This window comes from Equus quagga, chromosome 8 (genome assembly GCF_021613505.1).
Source record: "Equus quagga isolate Etosha38 chromosome 8, UCLA_HA_Equagga_1.0, whole genome shotgun sequence".
Taxonomy (NCBI): Eukaryota; Metazoa; Chordata; class Mammalia; order Perissodactyla; family Equidae; genus Equus; species Equus quagga.
This window is the reverse complement of record NC_060274.1, coordinates 2,929,174-2,951,837: the sequence shown is the minus strand read 5'-3', so window position 1 is coordinate 2,951,837 and position 22,664 is coordinate 2,929,174. Positions and strand designations below refer to the sequence as shown.

Here is a 22,664-nt window from a genome sequence, read left to right as displayed (position 1 = left end):
GAGTGACCATGTGGCTCCCACACAGTGTTCCTGTGGGGTCGGGATGGGGCTGTGGAGGGAACGCCTGTCCCTGGGAAGGGAACATTGGGGCCATTAATGCGGAGGCGGCCGCCTGTTCAAGGTGACTGAGTGACATACTTCTCAGGTAATTAGAATCTAAGTGTGTTTTGCTTCGTTTTTTTGGTAAAATAAGGGGAAAATCTAAAAAGAGTATTTACGTTGATAGGAAGAAGTAAAAATACCAACGTTGTGTAGTGACTTTAAATGCTAAAGTTCGGTTGAAGTATAATTAGTTTATTCATGTTTTGTTTTTAAATATGTTTTAATTTTAAACTGTGAAATATTTTAGGGTGCGCTCGAGCTGTCTGACACACATTCTCCGCCAAAGTCCCCGGAAGGAAAAGCAGGTGCGCACACCGTTCCCAGTAAGGTGAGTGGGCGCGGGGCACCCTGACGGGGGCTCCACGGCTCTGCGTGTCTCTCTAGTTTTCTTACAAGTCCTCTTGTGGTTTGGTAACACAAGTGCTGTTTAGTTTCTGGAAAGTGCTTTTTTCCCTTTGATGAATTTTGTATTTTTTAAAAATTAATCTTTGACTTCGTTGCTGTTTTGAATTTTGTATTGTAGAAAGGAATATGCTCTTAAGAAAATTCTAGGATGTTTGGATTCATTTGGTACTTTAAACATTTTTTTCTTCAATTGACAAGGAGGTTTACTTATTTTTTTTTGATAAATTCCTAGTTTGAGAGTATTAGGTTCCAGAATATGAAATTATTGTGTTCAATATTGTTGGCCAGATTTGGAATTGTAAATCATTTTGGTTTTTTGTATTAATGAGCTATTTTTTGAGGATTTATAAGAAAATCTATGTGCTCTGGCTACGTGTGTGTGTGTGTGTGAGAGAGAGAGAGTTGTTAAAGTTAAGGCCTTCTGATTTTGGGGATTTGGCATAATGGAGAAAAAACTTGCGTGGCACACTCCAAGTTCAAGTCAAGGATATGTACTAACAGGAGTGGATGGAGGGGCGATGTCAGGAGTGTGCTGTCTCCTGCAGCTGGCCAGGGTCCAACCTGCTTGAGAGCCCCAGCTGGCTCCCCAGAGCGTGGTTTGGGCAGATTGTGCTGTGTGACTTCCTCAAATGGCCATTCCGCAGAAGTAGACCAATGCCCTGGAGTACCTTCCAGAAGTGGTTCCTGGTGCTGCGTTGATTCGTAGATACAAGCTGTATCTTTTTAAATTTGGTCAACTTCTGGAAGGTGGAAATTAGGCTGCTAGAGTTCTTTTTTTCAGATGCCCAGGCACAGACACCGATGAATGCTTCCTATTGTTATTTGTCGCTGGTTCTTTGATGTTGTTGCTCCATTTTATTTTTTAAATTTAGAAATCAAAGGAAATCTATGCTTTATTTCTAACCAAGGAAAGAGACTGTCATGTGGTTTGTAGTTGTTCGTTTTCCCTGAGATCTAATTAGCCCTTTTCTGTAGGGAAGGTTTCTCCTCAGTGTTCATGGGAGGCTGTAATGACGATAACGGAGAGAAGAGATTGGGAGTAAACTTAAAACATCTCTTTAAAGTAACTGCCAGTTAAAAGAGCCTTTGTAAAAAAGCTTTGCTTTCTGTGAAAATGTCTGGCTTTAGAGGGATTAAAATTAGCATATTCCGAAATACTTACCAGTACCTATAGCATTGAGCTATTTGGAAGTTCTTTTTTTAGCAAATTAATATTTTTTAAAGCAAATTAGCAATACTAACCTTCCACATATGGTGTGTCTGCAAGATAAAATATTGTCTGGTTTCCATATTCTCTCTACATAAAATTTATTTTTAAGATCTAAAAGTTATGGTGAGAGTCTTAAGTTTTAAATTGGTTAGGAAATGTGGCTGTAAATACAGAGAAGTGATGGTAATTTTTGAGATTAATTTGGAGAACAGAAATCTGTTTGTAGGTGGATCACAGTCCTACCACCTTCTGAGGGTTTCATCCGTGGAGGCTCGGCTCCCAGCACCCCGGCCTGTGTCAGCAGTGGGCTCTTTCTGAACACAATAGCTTCTCTCTGGGGGAGCTGGGGCAGGGTCTGTTTTAAGAGAAGGCCTTCTTTTGGCAATTAAAAGATAATTCCCCGTCGTCCTAAAGGATGTGGATTTGGGCTTCTGGTACTTGCCCCACTCTTGGCTCGCCAGCTTTTTTCTTTCTCTCAGTGGTCTTTGAATAATTTGGGTGTCTCAGTAGGGCCTGTGCCTTCGGGTACCTCATCAGTCTTGAGGACACTAGGGACTCTGGGAAGTTGTGGCCAAGAGCAGGATCCAGCCCGACCTTTAGGAACTCCCTTTGTGTGCTCCTGTGGAAGGTGGGGTTGGGCCAGGGCACTTCTTGAAGGGGGCTGCGTAGGAGCTTGAGCCTGGCTGTCTTAGAATGCTGCTGAGTGGCGCGTGAAGTGAGAGGCTCTGCACACCATGGAGGTTGACGGGGAGGCTTCAGTGTCCACACTGGACACGGGGGAACCTCTGTAGGAAGAGAGTTAAGAAAAGACAAAAAAAGTGGGTTTCAAAGAATGTATTAATTAGATTTTCCATTTTTAAGAAATTTTCTAATAGGAATCTTAATTGGTTTGGGTATAAATTAGTTTATTTTTACAGATTTGTATTTTGTGGTAAAATGTCATTTTATTCTCATGCTCAGATACCAAGGTATAGAGGACAAGGTAAGAAGAAGACGAGCGGGCAGAAGCCTGGTGCCAAGGTAACCGCACGAGGGCGGGGGGAGCGGGCTGCCTGTGGCGCCCCCGCGGCCTTGGCCGGAGCCCTCTGTGAAGTGTCGCTTCCTTTTGTCTCTTACCAGACCGTGCTAGTCACGGTGGCGTAAAACAAACAGTGACTTCACTGCAGTTTTTACCCAGGTGAAAGCATACTGTGGTGTTTGAAAACTGTGCTGTCAGCTTTACTTTGAGAATTCCTTGTTTTGCTGGCAACAAAAAGTTGAAAATGTTTCTTTTCCTTTTGAATGGACAGTCATTTACATATTCCTAACTTTATGATTCTTATCTGAGGTAAAAAAACATCAAACTGCATTTTGGATCAGTTGCAGTCAATAAATTAAAGGCTAACCTTAGCCTTCCCTTGCAGACGTCTGTGTCCGTGTCGAGCAGCTGACTGGGCGGCTGTGCACCGTTAGCCGTCCTCAGCCCCGGCTCGCCCTGCTGCTGCCTCCCCGACAGATCGCAAAAATCGACTAAGCCAGGAGATTAGCCCTTTATAGCATTTAAACATGAGAGGTCTTAGAAGCATTATTAATGGGTATGGTTCTTCCATTTACTTGGAATAAGGTAAAACTAACTTTCGGTTCTGAGAGATTCATTAGTCCTTGTGCAACCTGGCTTTATTTATGCATTATTTTCACTAAGTTGAGGACCTCCAAAATTAAAGGGTTTTAAAAAGTCCTCTTTGCTGTGTTACGTGGCTTTCGTGCTAGTGGTTTCAGTGGTCACCCCTTCACTGGATTTGTTCACACTGTTCCTTATGCACCCTTGCACGAGAAGACGTTTTAAAATGTTACGCACAAGGTGTTTGAACGTTCACGTACTGAAAGCCGTTGTGTTCAGTGCTGTGGGGAAGACAGATTTAACACGGTTCTCACTTAAGCAGTCTTCGTCTGATTAAGAAACGTAATATAAAACAGCATTTTTTTATAGATGCTTTTAGTCAGTTTCTTGTACTTTTTTTTAAAGTTAAAAGTGTATTTCATATTAAATTTTTATAATCTTGTTGGTGTCATGGGTTTTAAAGAAGTTAAGCCATTTTGAAGAAGTTGACTCCTGGAACCAAAGCACGCTGAGAGACACACGGGCACTTTGTGTGGGGGACGCAGCCACGGCGGTCCTCCTGTGGCCTGCCCCGGGGGCTGGCGGAGGAACCTGCCACCCGTAGCCTGGGCTTGTGGGCTGTAAGTCGGGCCCCTCTTATGTCAGTGTTGGACTCCTGAGCCCAAGGTGCTTCCTCGATCACTCAGAACCTTTCCTGCTGCTTGCCCGATCGTGTTTCTGAAGTGCCTTAAACGAAGTCTGCATTGTACCAGCATTGCCTGTTTCCAGCCTGAGAGATGAGCCCTTAACTCTTCATCCCTCTGCCCTTCTGCTTTGCCCTGTGCATGCGGTGGGTTCCAAGTATCCTTAGTATCCTAACATTCTTAACATCTTAATAATCCAAACAACAAGCTGCGTGTGGTCTTTGAGATTGTACCCAGCCAGACTCCAGGGGGGAACCGTTCATAGGGGAAGTGAGTGGCATCTCCCAGTTGGGCAAAACCCTAAGTGGTAGCCCTGCCTTCCAGGAACCAGGCATGCAGAGCAGGGGCCGCGTGCAGAGCAGAGTCACGGGAGGGCCCTGGGCACCCAGCAAGGAGCCCTGGTGTGTCTGCTTGTTTCTTTTGCATGTGGGAGGCACAAGTATTCGTGGTTCATTCAGAGACTCTGGGCTGTTTTCAGAGAAGCTATATTCATATTAGAGATAAACTTCTAAAACTCATTCATATACATATGTATATGTATGTATAATTGATTTGTACTTAGTATTATAAACCTGTCAATATGCAAAGCAAAATGTAAGGTTTTTGAACTAATTTAATTTCAGTAAAAACAAAAGTTACATTTCTTGTTTTTGTTATTATTGCAAAACAAAGTATGGATAGAAGAGTTGGAATACAAGGTGGATAAATATTAGATGAGATTTTTGCTAATGAGTTAAATGTTTTAAATATATACATATTTTTAATGAGTTATGTGTTTTAAATATATATTAACACTTCCAAAGTATCATCTGTAATAATGTATTTCATTATAAACTATTTAGTTGTACCAAACATGGTGCTGGTTGTCTGAAAAAAATACATACATATCAAAAATTAGACTTTTGGTAGACTCTACTAACTTAATTTTTTACCATTCAGTTGAAAAAGCTGAATGAGGTATTAGATGTTTTTTTGTTTGTTTTTAATATTTAGAATAAGCTGCTATTTATCATCACATTAAATGTAATATGAGAGGTTATCCTTTCTTTCCATAATCGGTTTTCAGGTGTCTTAAAACTAATGTATACTGAGGAGTTTTTTGCTTCAAGTTCTTAAACAACATTTCTTAATTCGTTGTTCTTTGTATTTGAAATTCTGGGGTACGCCAGGTTTATGTCGATTTAGGCAGCGATGGGGGTCACGTGACGTGTGTGTTTGGGGAGAGTCTTTCGGCGTCTTTTGCAGTCCCCTCGGTTTTCTAGATGAGCCAAGCATTATGATTCCCTCCCACGGAAACGCACCCACACCCGCCCCATCCTGAGTGAGTGAGCACCCGTGGGTGAGCCCGCTTCCCAGCACTTGGGCCTCAGCAGTCCTGCTGGCCAGCTGCTGCAGATCTGGGACCCGAAGTCTTGGCGCTCCTTGTTTGCCGAGCTCTGAGCTGCTAGCTGGAGAGGGTGAGAGTGGAGCCGCTGTGCAGGGGGTCGTCTTCAAATCTGATTGTGAAGCCAGAGGTCTAGTTGTCTTGTGCACTGATAGGAGTGACAGATTGTTTTAGAGCACAGGGAGAGAGCTTCTCTCGAAAAACTTGAGTTTTTAGAAAGGTGGGTTTAAGTGTTTTGTGGTTCATGTTTTACTTTCTGCGTGAATGAGTTAAACTTTTAAATATATGTGTGTGTTAGAACAGTAGTAAAATTACTTCTCCAAGTAACTCATCAGTAAGTCATGGGGCAAACACTGCCTTTGGTGGAGTGGAGGAGGGGAACTGGGAGCTGAGGCGTTAAATATTGCATGAATTTTTTGAATACTTTTGCAAAACTGTGGGATTTCTTTGGCTTTGATATTTCTCTTTTATGAGCAGTGCAGATTAAGCTTTTAGTTTGGAAAAACAAAATTATTTTTTCTATGTTTTTAAGACATTCTAGTGATAAATCAGTTTTTGGCTATGGAAAGTTATTTTCACTGTAAAACTTCTCTGTGATGCTAATTTCTGTTAATCTAGAAATGATTGAAATCATGAATGTGTAAGTGTACTGTAGAAAATTAAAGATATACTAGAACTTTCGTAGAACTTTACTGTAATTTACCATAAAGGTTGCTAGTCGTTAGGTCCCTCCATGGGAATTTAATGGCTGCTGTAGTGGTGTTCAGTAGGTCTCTCGCTTTTACGAAAAGACAAAATTTTATTGTAAAGTTTTAGTTATGTATTATAAATACCTCTCTGAGTTCCTGGTCTGCTGTAACAAAGTAGCACAAGCTTGGTGGCTTGAAACAGCAGAGTGTATCGTCTGACTGTTCTGGAGGCTGGCAGTCCGAGATCCAGGCGTCTGCAGGATCCATTCCTTCTGAGGCTGTCGGGGAGAGTCCGCTCCAGGCCTCTCCTCCAGCTCCTGGTGGATCCCAGCACGTGGAGGTGCTCCTTGGCTTGTAGACACGTCACCGCAGTCTCTGCCGTCCTGAGCACATGGTGTTCTCCCTGTGTGTCTCTGTCCTCTCTTGTAAGGACACCAGGCATCTCGGGTTGGAGGGGTCGTGTGCTACTCCAGCATGGCCTCATCTTAATGAGTTATACCTGTAGTGGCCCTATTGGTAAAGAAGGGTGCACTCTGACGTCCTGGGAGTTAGCACTTGAACTTATCTTTTTTGGGGGGACACAGTTTAACCCATAACGACCTCCAAGGCCTCTGGGCTTGTCCAGAGAGTGAATTCTCAGCAGAGTCATGGGGTTTTTTTTGGGCACACATCTTTGTTTTAAACCATTGTTGGCCTTGGCTATTTAGATTCCTCCTAAGTCTTAACTCCACTTTATCCACATCTAGGCGATAGAAACGCAGGTAACTGAAGTTTATGTATGGAAGATACAGAGCTGTCTGGAGCCGTGAGAAAGGCTTTTTAAGCACATCCCGGGGTAGATCACGAGTGCTTTGTCGTCGCTCAGAAGCTTCGGGCTTCTCCAGGGAAGCTGCTCTGGAAGTTCTGCAGACCTTTTGTTTCATCTGAAGAATATTTTGATAAGTCTTTCACCTCTTAGTGTGAATTTTCTTTTAATAGTAACAGTTATTTGGAATTAAATTTAGTGAATTCATTAGTAACCCAGTGGGGTTTTGGTCTTTTTGGTAAAAATGAGCCATAGTTATAATGACATGGTCGTATGTGGTTTAGAAATTGATTTTGAGAGTAGTTCCAAAGCAAATTGTTTTTAAAGTTTAATTTTACCCTATAGAGAAATAGAACTATAGTTTTAAGACAAATTATTATTTTTAAAAATATATATTGTGTTGAACATCATAATGTGCTTCTCCATGAAACTTATCTTTCTAAAACATCTTTCTTTCCATACCAGCAATATTGCTAAAACCAGTCAAAAAATAATCATGGGTATATATTGGTTACTAAGCTGAGATAGCTCATTTTGTGAGCTTCAATTCCGTTGGTAATGTGAATTCATGGGGAAGAAAGACTTCGTTGGAATAATTGTTGTTTCTTCTAATGTTGCTTTACGTTTATGTTTCAGTTTGTTTCATGTCAGTTATCCTTCTGAATTTTCTCAGGAGTGTTTTGAAGGAGAGAATTTGCTGCTGTCTCAGTATCCATAATTGTACGTGTGTCTGCATATGACAAGACTTCAGGGTGTTCAATTCCAAATGCATATATCTTTGAAAAGATGTCAGTCAATTTTAGAACATTTATAAGTCAGAAATTATAAGCATGTGAATCTAATTAAGAAATACATAAGGGGCCAGCCCAGTGGTGCAGCAGTTAAGTTTGCATGTTCTGCTTTGGTGGCCCAAGGTTTGCTGGTTTGGATCCCAGGTGTGGACCTACACACCGCTTGTCAAGCCATACTGTGGGAGGCGTCCCACATATAAAGTAGAGGAAGATGGGCATAGATGTTAGCTCAGGGCCAGTCTTCCTCAGCAAAAAAGAGGAGGATTGGTGGCGGATGTTAGCTTAGGGCTCATCTTCCTCAAAAAAAAAAAAAAGAAATACATAAGTATATTTGATAATACCAGGAAAACTTCAAGAAACTTGTTAGTAAATTTTTAAAAGTTTCTGCTTCTTTGAAAATATCCTGTGTTGTCTAAAGGATGCTTTGTATTTGTTTTTCCAGACATGTCTTTTTACAATCATTAATTTGTCTATATTAATAGCATACGGAATGTATAGCACTATACAAGGCCCTAAAAATTGTATGGCATGCATCTTGGCTGCTGTCAACTAATCATGGCCTCTAACTAGTGTAAAACTGTAAGTGTAACTCTTAATGCAAACACAATACATTGTCTAGACACACATTAAAAGTGAAGTCATCCTTGGAGTGTCTTATTCTGTAATTTCTAGCCCACGTTATTACCACCCTGCTTCAGCAGTCAGTAACTTTTCCCCAGCCACCCAGCCCTTCTTTGTTAATTCCTAGTAATAATTCAAGTTGGAAAGTACTAAGCTAGTTCAGTTCTTGAGGAAATCTGTGCCTGGGAAAATTAAACTCCTTTGGATTGTGTAGGTGGTAGCAGAGCATGGGCTGCGTTCCTGCTGCGTTTCAGGAGAGTGCTTTTCTCCTACACACAGCCACTGCTCTCTTTAGTGTGGAAGGCTGAATCCTGGGCAGTTGCTGTTTTTAACCCACAAACACTGCAATTTCACGTGACTCAACCTAATATCATCAGATAAGTATTAAGAGCTAACCCCTGGAATCACACTTTGGTGTTGACCTGACCCCATAACTCCCTGGGGACCTTGGCAAGTCACTGAAATGTCACTACATCTCCTTTTCCATGTCTGCCGAGAAAACAGGACCTACCCCCACACCATAGGGTTATTTTGAGCATTAAATGACAACACGTGAGAAGCAATTGAATGCTTTCCATAAATGTTAGCTACTTGCATTTTTATTCTCATGATTTTTTTTTATTATTATTATTGTTGACATAAACATGCGTAAGGGCAAAAAGAAATCTGACCGAGGGTAGAATAAAATGAGGTTGTGAAGGTCGGAGCTACCTGTGAACAAGAAATCCAGTGTGCTGAGAACACCGTTGATGAGGAAGACGTGGGTACAAGTGCGGAGCATTTTGTTCGTTGGTTTAAGATACGTAGAAACACACACACAGGTGTCCGAGGGCGCTTAAGGGAGGTGGATGAGGGAGCTCCTCAGAAAGTGGATGAAGGCCCTCGCTTCCCCTGGCAGGTCTCTCCGCTAGAGACGCGCATGGGAAAGGCGGCACCTTTCACCTTGGCGCTGGATGGAAACTGCTGCTCTTACTGACAAACACTTTGTTTTCATACTTGGTTCACTTGTGTGAACTAATCTTCCTTTTCTCATTTACTAGTAATGACTTCTATTTTCAAGTTGAAAACATGTTAAGATAATTTATGATGCAATGATATATATGTAAGAGGAAATGGGGAAGTTGTTTATAAATGGGAAAGGTATAGTAAAGAAACTTCCAATTAGGGAGGGAGAAAAGGAATGGGAGAAACATATTTCTTTGACATTTTTCCCCTTCAAAAGTTAGCCATGCTATGAAGCCTGGGGATGAACTGATAGGTTGTGGGGTTACTCTGCACCTCTTGCAGTTGCAGGACTCCACACCCACACGCACACACGCAGACACACATACACAGAGATTTGCGTATGTTCATGAGTTCTTTTCATTACTTAAAGTATCTTATTAAAGTTTGTTTCACCACGGAGACCTTTTCTCTTTCCTTCTCTCTTTTTCTAGAGGGCCAGCAGCGATGCTAGTCAGAGTGATACAAGTACCTCCTCATCAGAACCGAAGAGCAAAAGTAGTCTCCACTTATTGGGCCATGAAACAAAAATTGGATCTTTCTTAAGTAACAAAAGTCTAGATGTCAAAGACAAAGCTGGTCTTTGTCCAGATGAAGATGACATGGAAGGAGATTCTTTCTTTGATGATCCCATTCCTAAACCAGAAAAAACTTATGGTTGGTGAGTAAACTGTGGTTTTGGATTATCAGACTAGACATTTAAAACTATCATTTCTGAATGTTTTATTTTATATGGTTCTATAATTATTGAATTCATAAGTTTGATTTTGTGTCATTAAAGCTTTTTCTGTTATAAAACAATTCCAGGTTTTAAAAACCCTAGATAGTAATGATTTCAGTGGATAAGTGTATACTGAGTGCCTCCCAGGGGCCAGGTGCTGTTTCAGGTGCAGGGGACAGCAGTGATGCCACTGGCACAGATCCCTGCCTCGGGAAGCGCATCCTCTTGTGGACAGAGGCAGCAGTAAGTAGGAGTCACAACATGCTGTGCCAGGACACAGCCGCTGCTACAGAGAAGGGAGGGAGTGTGAGGTGTCAGAGGACGCTCGCTTCGGCTGCTGTTTGGGCAGAGAGCTCAAGGAGAGGAGGGAGTGAACCAGGCAGATATCTGGGCTTCTGGAACTCTGGGGAGAGGAAGCAGCAGATGCAGAGGTGTGTGGCAGGCCGGAGAACGGCAAGGGAGAGTCGGAGGAGGTGGCCTCAGGCGAGGGGGCTGGACTGACCGGATGGGGGGTTCGGCTTGACTTTCAGGAGAACTGGAAGCTCTGGGGGTCTGAGCAGCAGAGTGACTAGATCCGATGTGCATTATGATGGGATAACCGGCTGCTGGGTCTCCAGGTGTGGATTCGGGGTGTCCAGGTGGGAAGCTGTTAGGATAATCTGGGTGAGAGATGATGGTGGAAGTACAGAAATGGGTGGTTTTGGATGTCTTTTGAGGTTAGATCCAAAAGGATTTGCTGATAAGTGTTAGAGAAAAAAAAGTAGTATCAAGGGGAGCTCCATGGTTTTCAGGCTGCCTAACTAGAAGGTTGGAGGCACCGTTTGCTGAGATGAAGAGTGGAAAGAGCAAGACTGGATTGCACAGGTTGGGGATTCAGCAGTCTAAAACTCACTTTCGACATGTGAAGTTAGAGAGGGTTGTTAGTGGAGAGGTGAAATCGGCTATCAGATAGGGGTCTGGGGGTTAGGGAGGGCGTCTGGGCTAGAGAGACAAATTAGGGAGTTTTCAGTTTTAGAGAACGTTGAAAGCCGGGAGACTGCAGGAGGTCACCGCACAAGTGGGCATTGTGACGCCTTGAGGTCAGCGAGATGAGGAGGAAATGGAGAAGGGGACCAGAGGAACCTGGGGAGGGAGGCCTGGAAGGAGGAGGCCCGAGCAAGCAGCCGAATTCAGTTCAGCTGGAAATCAGCCATTGCATTTAGCAACATGGAGGTCAGAGGTGACCTTGACAAGCAGAGCAGTTAGGCGGCATGGGGCAGTGGGTGTTAAAGGATTCGAGTGGGGTCAAGAAAGAATGAGAGAAGAGGATTGTAGCTGATGAATAATCTTCTGATGAGTTTTATTGTAAGGGGTGCAGAGGAATGGCTGGTGGCTGGCGGCGGGGACGTGAGGCTGAGAAACATTGAGGTGGGAAACAGCAGCATGTGTGTGTGTTGATGAGAACAGTCCGGTTCCAGAGAGGGACAATTACAGGTGTAAGGGGGTGAGAGACGGTCCCTGGAGCACTGCGTGTTCATGCCCAGTGCCGGAATCCAGCGTCTTTGCTGCTGCGTGGGCACAGTTCCGGTGGGCTGGATGTGAGGGTAGGGGCCTGTGGAAGCTCTTATCTGAGTTCACGGTTGAGGAGGGAGAGAGGGGGCTGGAGATGTGAGGGCCGAAGGTAGTATGAAGTCATCGATAACGAGGTGAGGAGAGTGGGCTGGGGGAGAGTGTAGGGTGCTGGGCCCCGTTAGATGTCTGCTTGAGGGTGGCGCTCGTGCCTGGGAGAGGGCTCAGCTGCGGGGCTGTTGGGGCTCTTCTCAGCAGTGTCATGGTGGAGGTGTAGTGGCCTGTGCTAGTCGACTCTTGTGCTGTCCCCTGCCTGTGTTTCTGGGCGATGGTAGGGGCTTCTGATAAAATCACAGACGGTGCAGATGGTGAAGAAGAGCAATTTAACCTGTCAGCCCAGACAGAAGTCTAGAGAGGGGAGCTGATTTCCCCTGGTAACTTGCTGCGTGATTTGTGATTGCTCCTTAGTCTGCACTGCCTTGTAGGTATACTTGATGCTTTTGCAAAATCTGTGAGATGTGTCTATGTCCCAGCCACTGTGTGCCTATAAGATGTATTGCAGTTGCTTGTGTTGCAGGGGCAGAGGATGAGTACCATTTAACTGTACGCTTGTTTCTTGTCAGGAGAAGTGAACCTAGTAAGCCAGTAGGAAGCCTGGCATCGCTCTCTGACGCCCCGCCCTTAAAGAGCGGACTCAGCTCCCTAGCTGGAGCCCCCTCATTGAAGGACTCTGAAAGTGAGTGCCCCAAAGTCCCCAGATTTGCTGACTGAAGATGTGGACTTTGAATACTGATGATATTTTTTTCTCTGATTGATTAAGTAGTCTATAATCATCGTTTACTTTTTCAGAAAAATGTGTGTAAAATCATAAAACTAGATAATAATTTTATCACTCAGATATTTCCTGTTAATATTTTATTTTTTTGTTTCTTTTTAATATGGTTTTATTCTCTATATTGTTTTGTATTTTGCTTTTCCTATGCCATCAAAATACTTTTAGGAAGTTGACTTTTTAGCTGCCTTACACAATAAATAGATATTATAATTTTAAACCATCTCTCTTGTTGGATATTTAGATTGACCTGAGTAGGATTTGAATTCAATTAATTTCTAAGAATTTGTTTTTGTAGATTCTGTGATGTATGGTAATCATCATAGGAGCGTTGAAGTGTTGTGCTGCCTTCAGTGATTTGGATCTGGTGTCTCTTTATGTGTGGCAGAGGCGGGGCTGCTTAGCGGCCCTGGAATAGCCTGTGGCTGCAGGACTCACTTTCCTGCCCCTCCCCACGTGGGTGGTGACGAGACCAGGGATTTAAAAAGCATGGCCCCAACATGTAGATGTGTAGATGAACTTTGTGTGCTGTTATCCTAGTAAATACAGGGTTTATTTGGCAAAGTGTTTAGAGCATTAATGTGCCTCTTTTGAGAAAGTTTCCTAAAAAGTCGATCTTTGTTAGGAAATTGCATTGTGAGTTTTGCAGGATTTTTCCCTGCTTACTAACCTTTTTCTATCCCATGATACAGCTGTAGGATTTCCCGGGACAGGTAAAGGAGATGGTCCGTGGCTTCTCTTAGCCTGTAGTAAATTAGCCATGTATCTGTTAATACGGCCCACGTCAGTTTCCCTCTTTTTCTTCTTTGCCCTGGTTGTTGTCACCTTCAATAAAGGAATCTAGAATGTCCTTGTCATGTCACTCTTAACACTAACTAGGCAATAAGGATTTAGAGAGGACATTGAAACTAGGGACTGAAGAAATAAAACCATTGAGGACACCAGTTTGGTAAACGAAACAGCAATTGAATTGAAACAAGATGTAGAAGTTCAAAGGGAGAATAAAATTGATGAGAAGAATTAAGGGTAGTTCGTGAATTCATGCCCAGTGGGGCTTCTTAGAGAAGATGAAATCTGATAGTTGGGCAAAACATTATTTTGATCATCATATTTCAATAGTAGTATTACGTTTGGTTAAAAAGGGATGTAATGCCTGATGTAAGCAACCATTAGTCACCGTTTGTAATTTTTTCTTGGTTTTCAGTTACTATGTTTCTGTCATAAAGAATCCCTATCCTAAAAAAAAAAATGACACGGTTTAGAGACTGTTGTAGTTTAAAAGTCAATTTAATGTGAATATTTTTTCCTGTTCACAGGTAAAAAGGGAAACACGGTTTTGAAAGATCTGAAATTGGTCAGTGATAAAATTGGATCACTTGGATTAGGTAAGTAGATTTCCAGTTTTAGTGCTGATGACTCTGGGGTGGGTATCTTTTTAGAGTAAAATCGTCGGCGGAGTGACTCGATCAGCTTGCAGGGAGCACCTCCCAAGCAGATGTGTGATGGTTTGTATGTCTCTGGGGCTCCTGCATATGCCAGGGAGGGAGCTGGCAGCAAGCGGGCTCTGTCCTCGTGGGGTTCAGTCCAGCAGGGGAGACAGGCATCAGACAGGTCCCTGCAGATTCCTCAGTGTCGGGAGAGTCAGGACGCACTGGGATGTGGATGGGTGGTCAGTGGGCTTAACCGAGCCTTGCCATTCGGGAAGCCCTCTCCTAGGAAGTGACTTCTCTGCCGAGACCTGGCGGGTGAGGGAGAGGGACAGAGACTGCAGTGTGGACTGAGAGGACAGCTTGTGCAAAGGCAGTCACTTCTGGGTGCTGGGAGTCCGTGGTCCAGGCCCCAGGGAGCCGGTCTAAGAGGGAGGCAGACTTGTAACAGGAAAAGCTGGGGTTCGACACTGGGTGTTGTGTTCAGTTCTGCTGTGTGGGAACAGTGGTTTGTGACCCTGAGGAATTAAATTCGTCCTTCCAGAAGGAAGAGCCTCAGTGTGAGTGCTACAGAGCCCTGGGCCTGGTTCTCACCCAGTGCTCTGTTCTGTGCAGAACGGCAGGCAGGCAGGCGTGACGGGCGTGCTTTAGGCACACCTGCCTCCACGGCCGCCCGGAAGGGGCTGGTTCAGCGCAGGTTCCCTGTGAGACGGGAAGTCTGCACGACCTGCTGCTGGGGTCTCCCCATCTGAGTGCTACGCGACAGGGCACTGGGCCTGGCTTTACAGGCACGCTGGGAGGAGGAAGGATGTGGCCCCTGCACGCCGTTTGCTCTTACAGCTGCAAGGGCTGAGTGGGACAGCTCAGAGAAATGCCCCTCCCTCTTCTGGAGAAACAGTCTAGAGAGTGGGAAGAACTGGGGTTTGGAAGTGGGTAGATTTCAGTAAAATCCCAGAGGTGGTCCTGATTGTTGAGTAAGGTAGGTAGGTAAACAGGCATTTCCTCATCAGTTAGGTGGACCTAGTAATGTCCACTTCGCTTTAGAGAGTGACCAGACAAAAGTACAGCGCCCAGCATGGTGGATTCCTCATAAATGTTAGTTCCCTTTTTGTGTTCCTCTCTCTCCCCATTTGCAGCAGAATAGGCCTTCCCTGGGCTGCTGGACTCTGTTCAGCAGGGACCTGGACTCGTGCTAATGGCTGAGGTGGTGGTTGCTGGCCGGCTAGCTGGGTGGGCCTGCTCCCTCCTTCCGTTTGTCTTTCCCCGTTCGGTGTGATTGAGTTTTCAGTTAGACGTTCTTGCCCACGGCCCGATGGAAAGTCTGTTCCCAGGTTTTCACCATAGGCCCTATCTCCATGGACAGCCACACCCAGAGACACACTTCTAGCCTCCACATCTCCACAGCCGGCCCACCCCCGTCCACTTCTGGGTTTGTTTGTGTCTCACCTTTGTGGTGCTTCCCTCTGTTGCCGAGTCGTTTATCTTCTCTCCGCCTGCTCTGTTCTCTCTCAGAGCGAGGCGGTCTGCAGTCTGGTTTAAGGCGGAGCTGCTGAGAATTCCCCTTGGCGAGGGGAGGGCTTCTCCTGCCTCTGCGGCCACTGGCTGCGGTCGTGGCGCGCTCTGCGGCCTCGCTCCACTCTGCCGGGACTCTGTGGACCTCGGCTGGGTGTTGGGACCTTGGGTGGGTGAGGTGAGACTCACCAGGTCACCAGCCAAGGGTCAGGATTCTGTGTAAAGAAGCATTTTTATTTAGTTTTGTTTCATAGCATTGTAATAGTATTGTTTTCTGTTTGTTTTTTATTTTCATTGTAGTACACAGTATTCTCAGTATTTTAAGTGATACATAATGTCAGAATAAACATGACTAGTGATACGTGCCTGGCAGTGTGTCAAGAAACGGTCTATTGAATTCACATCCTGTGAGGTGGGTTCTGTTGTTCGCTCTGTTTTTACAGATGAAGAACCCCAGGGAGGGAGGTTGCCTAAGATCATACATACCGCTTTCAGAACCCTCATATGGCAGCGAAGAGCCCTAACCACGGGGTTTCACTGCCTAGACATTATTTAAATACCACTTCAGTGGGAAAATAAATTCTGAGTTCCAAAGGAATAATTACAAATAAAGCTTTACAGTACAACTTACGTTGCCTGTTGAAAGCAGGACTCAGCTGACTTTTTCCATAAAGGCCAAATAGTAGCTACTGTAGACTTCCTGGGCCACGTGAGGCCAATTCAAAGACAAATATTTACTGAGTACCGTGCTGGAACACAACCTGAGATCCTGACTTCCAGAAGGCAGGGGGTCTCTCAGCTCTGTCATCCACCTGCAGCCTGGCCCTCCCCCGCCTGAGCGAGTGCTCCCCTCTGCTCTCTGCTCGTGTTCTCGTGGGCGCTGTGGCTGGTTGGGAGGCTGCCTCAAGATTGAGGAGGAGCGCCTGCTGCCGACTCCCTTGCCGCTTCCCGACCAGCCGCTGGTTTCTTTAATCGGAAGGCTTTGGCTGGCGCTGTGGCCAAGTGGTTAAGTTTGTGCGCTCTGCATTGGCGTCCCAGGGAAACCACAGGTTCGGATCCTGGGCGCAGACATTGCACCGCTCATCAGGCCATGCTGAAGCAGCGTCCCACATGCCACAACTAGAGGGACCCACAACTGGAATATACAGCTGTGTACTGGGCTCTTTGGGGAGAAGAAGAAAAAGAGGATGATTGATAACAGATGTTAGCGCAGGGCTAGTCTTCCTCACCAAAACATACCTTGGAGAAAAAAAAAGGTTTCTACACCTCAGCCTCCCCTCTTCTCCGCCTGGCAGCTGCTCTCTCAAGTGCTGTACACCCCTTCACCTGTGAGGCTGCGAGTCCCCTGGCGGCGAGTGCAGCTCGGCTCTTTCTTCGAGAGAGGAGAGCAGTCTGGAAAGCTGACGCCCACGTGCTGCCGATTGCCTGGGACCCTCGTTCGCTGTCGGCAGTGATGTGGTGTAGCCGTAGCTGTGATTCCTGCTTTTTCCGTTTTCCGGTGTTCTCTCCTCCCACCCCATACGGTCCATCCGTCTGTCTGTCTGATTGTTAGGACGCTTGCCTCCCCCCAGCCCTTACCCCAGTCATCTCTGGCCTGGACTTCGCAGTAGCCTTTTGTGTCCTCTGCGTTCTTGCCTCCCCTGAGCACGTGTCTTCCTTCCTGCAGTGGTCAGAGTGTCTGTGGAAAACAGAAGTCAGCTAGCGCTCTCCTGCCCTCTTTCACTCCTGCCCCCTCCCGCTTTGCGTTGGGCTGAAGTCCTGATCCGGTGCAGGAGGTCCTAAATGGCCTCTGCTGTCCCTTCGGCTCTGCACACCTTTTGTCTCCCTCCACGTTCGGTATTTGATGGTGACACTAGCTTCCTCAGCGTTTTCAAACCACTGCGCCTTCCCCCATCTCAGGGCCTTTGCACATGTTTCTGCTTCTTGGAAAACACTGTCTCCAATAATCTGTACATCTGGTACCTTCTTCAGGTTTCAACTCAGCTGTCACCTCAGAGAGTTCTTCCTGAACACTCAAACAGCATCTCATTTGTTCAGCTGTTGGCTGCCCCTTTCCCACCACGACAGTGTCAGCCCCTTGAGATTAGAGATGCCGGCTTTTCCGCTGCCATGTGGGCTTCAGTGGCCCAGCAGTCACTCACATGCTTGATAGTGAATAAGTTAGTCGTGGGCTTTTGCTGGGAGAGGGTCACTGTCTGGCTGGCCACGCAGGACTTGAATCCCCTCCACAATGCCCTGACCTAGAGCAGGTCCGGTCTGACACTTGGAAGGACTCCAGGGGTGGTACCAGTAGCACCTCTGAACAGCGCGGTGTTGAGCCAGGCCGCCGAGGCAGATGTGTGAACTTAACTGCTGCGCCACCCGGCTGGCCCCTGAGACTTTGTGTTTATGATGCAGTATTCAGTAATGTAGGTTTTTTGAAGGAAATCTGTATGTGTAATTGTAGATAAAGCATGAAGTGTGTGCATATAAATATGTATATCTTTTCTTAAACTTGTCAGGGACTGGAGAAGAAGATGACTATGCTGATGACTTTAACAGGTGAGAAAAATAGTTGGGCGGCAGCTCTGTAAGCACTAAACGATTTCTGAACGCAGGACAGGGCGACGGGATTACAGGGCGCTTATGTTAGTGTATTGGAGTCTCTTGTTCAGATTGATTGAAGGGGGGTAAAAGAGGGAGAACCCCAAATCGTACACGGGACTTTGAGGCGTGTTTTTGATTTTAGCTTAGAATGTGGAGGTCTGCATTACGTTCAGGAATCTTGGTGAGGATGCGATGAAGAGACAGCGCTGCCGGCGGGGCTCGGGAGCCACTCCGTCTTCACCGTGTTGTGGGAGCGCCGTCTCTCCTCCCCCGTCTCTGCTGGGAATTGTCTGCATTCACCTTCGAGAACTTGTCCCTCAAATTATTGTTGTGATTCAGATGACATTTCTTAATTTTTTTCAGATAACTTTTTTGTAAACAGAAAGACAGTATCATCTGTGAGTTGGCTAATAATTAATTTGGAAGTAATATTTGGTGTGGGTATGATTAGAAATTTTAAATTTGAGTCTAAGAATCCTAGATAATTGCCAGTTTTTCCATTTGGGAATTTTTAAATCTTTTTACAGTAATTTACAGCTTTTTGAGAGATGGCCGATGTAGTAGAAGAAACTTTACAAATCTGGGCTGGCTTCCTCCTTGCCACGGTGACCAGAGTCACTGCCGTGGGCCTTAGTTTCCTCACCTGTGAGACTGACTCGACTGTCCCTGTCCCTGTGCTAGTTATGTTAAGGGTCACGTGAGATAATGTGTATGAAATGAATGCTATTTAATATTTTATATTTATTTGAAGGATTAAAATAAATCTTTGAAAGGTGGAAGTGGTCGTTGGTCTCTTTAAATGTTCTTGTTTTTCTTTCCCCTGAAATTAGTACCAGCCATCGCTCAGAAAAAAGTGAGCTCAGCATCGGTGAGGAGATCGAGGAGGACCTGTCTGCGGAGATCGAGGACGTCAACACCAGTGACAAAGTACGGGGCGAGCGTTTCCCACGGGTGCTGTTTGTGCCCATTGGTCGCCTTGATTTAAGTGTAAAGCTTCAAAAATTTACACAGATTAGGAGAAAAACAATTGAAATTGTGAAAGGTTATGACACAGTTACCTGGTCCAAGTCTCAAAAGAATGTCTTTAATGAATGTGTAAGATCGTTTTCAGGTGTCACTTCCTTTGGTAACTGAGTGCTTCTGAAATGTCTGTGCATTGTTCTGGGGACCAATTGCTATGGGTTTAGGTGGCCCCAGTGGGTCAGGACTAGAGTCAGAATCAACCCCCTCAGTGGTGTGGGCAGTCGGTATAGGCAAGAGGTCACCTTCAGAGGAGACGGGGGAACCGGTGTGTGCGTGCGAGCACTGTGAGTGCAGGAAGCCAAGAGGTCACCTTCAGAGAAGACAGGTGGGAGCCAGTGCGTGCGTGCGAGCACTGTGAGTGCAGGAGGCGAAGCGGAGCTTGGGGCACAGGCCGTTTGTGAGCTCTGAACAGGCGGGTCCAGGCTGGTGCTGGGACCCACGGGAGACAAGACAGCAAAAACGCAGTCAGCCTGTACAATTAGGAGTCCATTGGAGATCCGCATTTTGCCTTTTTTCTTGGGCAGAGAGCAGAATATTCTTAGATGTGTGTTGCATGTGAGGGGTAAGGCAGCCTCTCAGGTCGCACGTCCGAGCCCGTGGAGAGCTGGCTCCCTGGCTCAGGCGAGCCTGCGTCTCGGGCCGGGGTCTGCTCGCCACAGCCGGGATGGGAAAGCTGCTTTCCAGAATGTGGAGGGAGTCTCCGAAGGCTTGTACCCGTCAAGTGATGATCACCCAGGGAGAAGGCCTCTGAGGAACACAGCACTTTCAACAAAAATGACGCAATCTGAGCCAGCAAGATCTGGGCTTGCCTTTTTGTTCTTTCATGTACTGGTTTGCCTAGGCAAGCTTCAGCCTTTGGTCCTCACTTGGTGTATTCGTAGGTGGAAGTGTTAATGCCTGCTCGTAGGATTGGTGAAGGTTGTGGCAGCGTGTAAAGCACCTTCTCTAACTGCTGACACATTGTAGGCTCATAATGATTTGTCTTTCTCTTTCCTTTGGATCTCATGTCATCCTTCAGAGGCCTAAACATGTCGCTTTAAAGTTACCAAAGAATTCCAGAAGGGTTACTTTAGCCACCAGTTTTCTCGTTAATGTAGAGTTTAGCTATTAGCTCAGCTTTTTGGTATTATCACAAATTTCAAAACAGGAAGAAGAAGCTGAGGTAAAGGACTTAGGAATGTGAAGCAGTTTGTAGAGTATAAAAGAGAGAAATATATTTTAAAAAGTATTTCAGACTCTGCTTGCATCCTGACACCAGTTCTTTTCTTTCTTTTGAACAACAGCTTGATGACCTCACACAGGACCTGACTGTGTCCCAGCTCAGCGATGTTGCAGATTATCTGGAAGATGTTGCATAGACATGAAAGAAGGAAGTATTCCAATCAACAAAGGACAAAGGACTCTGATTGGTTCCATTTTTTTTTTTCCAGACAATCATTCTTTGCTGGAATGTCTGCTCCCTATTGGTGCCTTGTGTTTCAAGAAGACTGCAGATATTTTTAAAAATTAACTTTTCATTATACTAAACAAGATGCTTCCAATTTGAGCCCATGTGTGGAAGATTTAATATTCTTAATTTGGTTTAGCTACACGTTTCTCTCTGGAAGTTATCTACACTCAAATTCATTACAAGGAGCGAACCCGTGAAATTACCAGTATTAAGAGCGTCTGAAAGGTGTCAGTAAAGCTGCAGGCTCACCCAGCTGCGCGTGCGCGTGGCCTCAGCCGTGTGGAGTCCGAGCCTGCTGGCTGCTAGGTGGCTCTGCAGAGCGCTGGCAGATGACCTGGTAAATTTGTAGTACTGAAGCCTATTGCTGTCAGTTAAATTGGATGTGTCAGCTTTATTTTGTATTTCCTTCCATTTGGAAGGTTCGTTAGACCATTAAGGTTATATTAAAATATTCTTCTGTGTGCTACTTAGTTTTGCTTGTTTTAAAGAAATCTGGAGGTGGTTATGACTTTAAATTTGTGGAATTGTCACTGGCAGCATTTGCAGTCGCCGCCCCTGTGTCCATGTGAGAAGCTTTAGTCACAGGTTCTCTTTGTTATGGTTATAATTTATTATTTGTAAAGATGCCTCAAAACATATTAAATACCAAAACGCATCTGAAACCATTAAGCAATGCTTTTATTTCAGATCTGTAAGGTGCTTCTATTAAAATCCAAATTGGACTGTAACAGTAGTAATGGCCTAAGACCAGATCCAGTGTGCCGAGCTGTTGACACTGTACATAGTTTCCTTGTAACCCTTTAAAAATGGAGCCAGTGAGAGAATGCCAGACAGTCTCAGTTACACTGTGCCCGTCTGCTGTTTCTGTAGGTTACTGATGTGCTGCAGTGTTGAAAGAATGACAGGAAGTGGTGCCCGCGTGTTCATATGAGTAAAGCTGTGATTGTGTGTTACATTTTGTACTTTTCAGTTTCACTTAAATCATGGCTTTTTATTAAAAGTCACCTTTATTAATAAAAGGAACAAATTAGACCTAATTCATTGATATCAGTAAGTGACCAGCAGACTTCATGGTTTGTGTAATGCCAGCTTTTGATTTCATGTTAGCCTAAGTATTACAGAAATCTTTGCTGGACCCTAAAATATCAAGGTAAATGATAATGTAAGGATTAAGCTTATGTAACATTAGAATCTGACTTTATCAAATTTAAGTGAAACTGAGCCATCCATATCAAGAGGAAGTAGGACAGAAACGGGGCACGGGTGGCCTGGAAGCCTGGCCCTCGGCCCTCAGTCTGGGGGCCGCTGGCTCGGATGCAGTCGGCCTTTCCTGTCTGAGCAAATGGCGCTGTGTGAGGACGTCGTCTGTGGTGCCCGCTCGCCGCATGCTTGTTACAGCGCATCCCCGTGGGTGCCATCTGGCCTCCAGTCACTGCTGTGAAGGCCAGAGTCCGTGTGGCGCTCCGGAAGCTCTGTCAACGGTGTGCTCCTGTCTTACAGGCTGGGAGCAGCTCCATTTCAGTGAAGTGATTTGAAAGTTTAGCAGGGGCAGCTGTTTGTGGAACATTTTTGAACAGTAGCATCAAAACTTGTCATTTTTCTATTTCCCAGAGAATCTGACCTTTTGATAATATCTGGGAGGATAGCGAGAAAAATGCCGAACATGAAACTTCCTTTGTCATCAGCACGACATGCATCTGAGTGAACAATTTTAAGTAGCTCAAGCTGTGAGAAAGTTTTGTCTGCACCTGTGTTCCTTGACTAGATAGAAGGTTTTGAGTGTGACCAGTGTTTTCTTTTTGTTACAAAATACATGTTTATGGTAAAATCTGTATTTTAGAGTGGAGTTTTTCAAATGCTAGATCTTGTTTATGTATGCGGACTCACAGTGAATAAAACGCTCCTGCCTTCTGTTTTGTGGTGTGTGACAGCACGCATCAGGTGCGGGCGCGCTCTCATCCTGCCCCACAGTGGCCTGTCTGCAGCACTCTTCACCGTCTTCTCCTTGCCCCTGCCCCAGCCCCCCGAACCAGCCCTGCCGCGTGGGCCTGTCTGCCCCTCCCGGCTGCCGAGGCGGTCCCCTGCTGGGTGTATTTGCTTCGAGTCTGAATCGCCCTCCCCCAGAACTGCCCCAGCTGGCCTATTTCCGTTTCGTTCTCAGGAGCTCCAGCCTGAAGGGGATGACCGTCTTCCCTCCCCTCGTGTCACCGTCACCGTGCCCTGTGTGGTTTACTCCTTTCCGCTCTAACTGCACGGGGCCTGTGGATTGTCCA

General features: G+C 45.4%; 1 protein-coding gene across 3 annotated transcripts in view; it reads left to right on the top strand.

The window, feature by feature from the left end:
* The window catches only part of CEP43 (centrosomal protein 43), a 31,842-nt gene extending 9,538 nt beyond the window's left edge, over nucleotides 1-22,304 (top strand). The window contains exons 6-14 of one of the 3 annotated variants that reach the window (XR_006889762.1): nucleotides 350-430; nucleotides 2,678-2,737; nucleotides 9,727-9,953; nucleotides 12,185-12,297; nucleotides 13,710-13,778; nucleotides 17,834-17,873; nucleotides 18,061-18,316; nucleotides 18,749-18,845; nucleotides 20,225-20,243. Coding sequence is in view for 2 of the 3 variants with exons in the window: in XM_046669631.1 (XP_046525587.1) it covers nucleotides 350-430; nucleotides 2,678-2,737; nucleotides 9,727-9,953; nucleotides 12,185-12,297; nucleotides 13,710-13,778; nucleotides 17,834-17,873; nucleotides 18,749-18,845; nucleotides 20,225-20,299 (762 nt within the window). In the remaining variant the exon portion in view is untranslated. Of the gene's footprint in view, nucleotides 1-349; nucleotides 431-2,677; nucleotides 2,738-9,726; nucleotides 9,954-12,184; nucleotides 12,298-13,709; nucleotides 13,779-17,833; nucleotides 17,874-18,060; nucleotides 18,317-18,748; nucleotides 18,846-20,224 lie in introns of all 3 variants that reach the window. The other 2 variants (XM_046669631.1, XM_046669634.1) reach the window with 2 other exon arrangements.
* The last annotated feature ends 360 nt before the right edge of the window (nucleotides 22,305-22,664 follow it).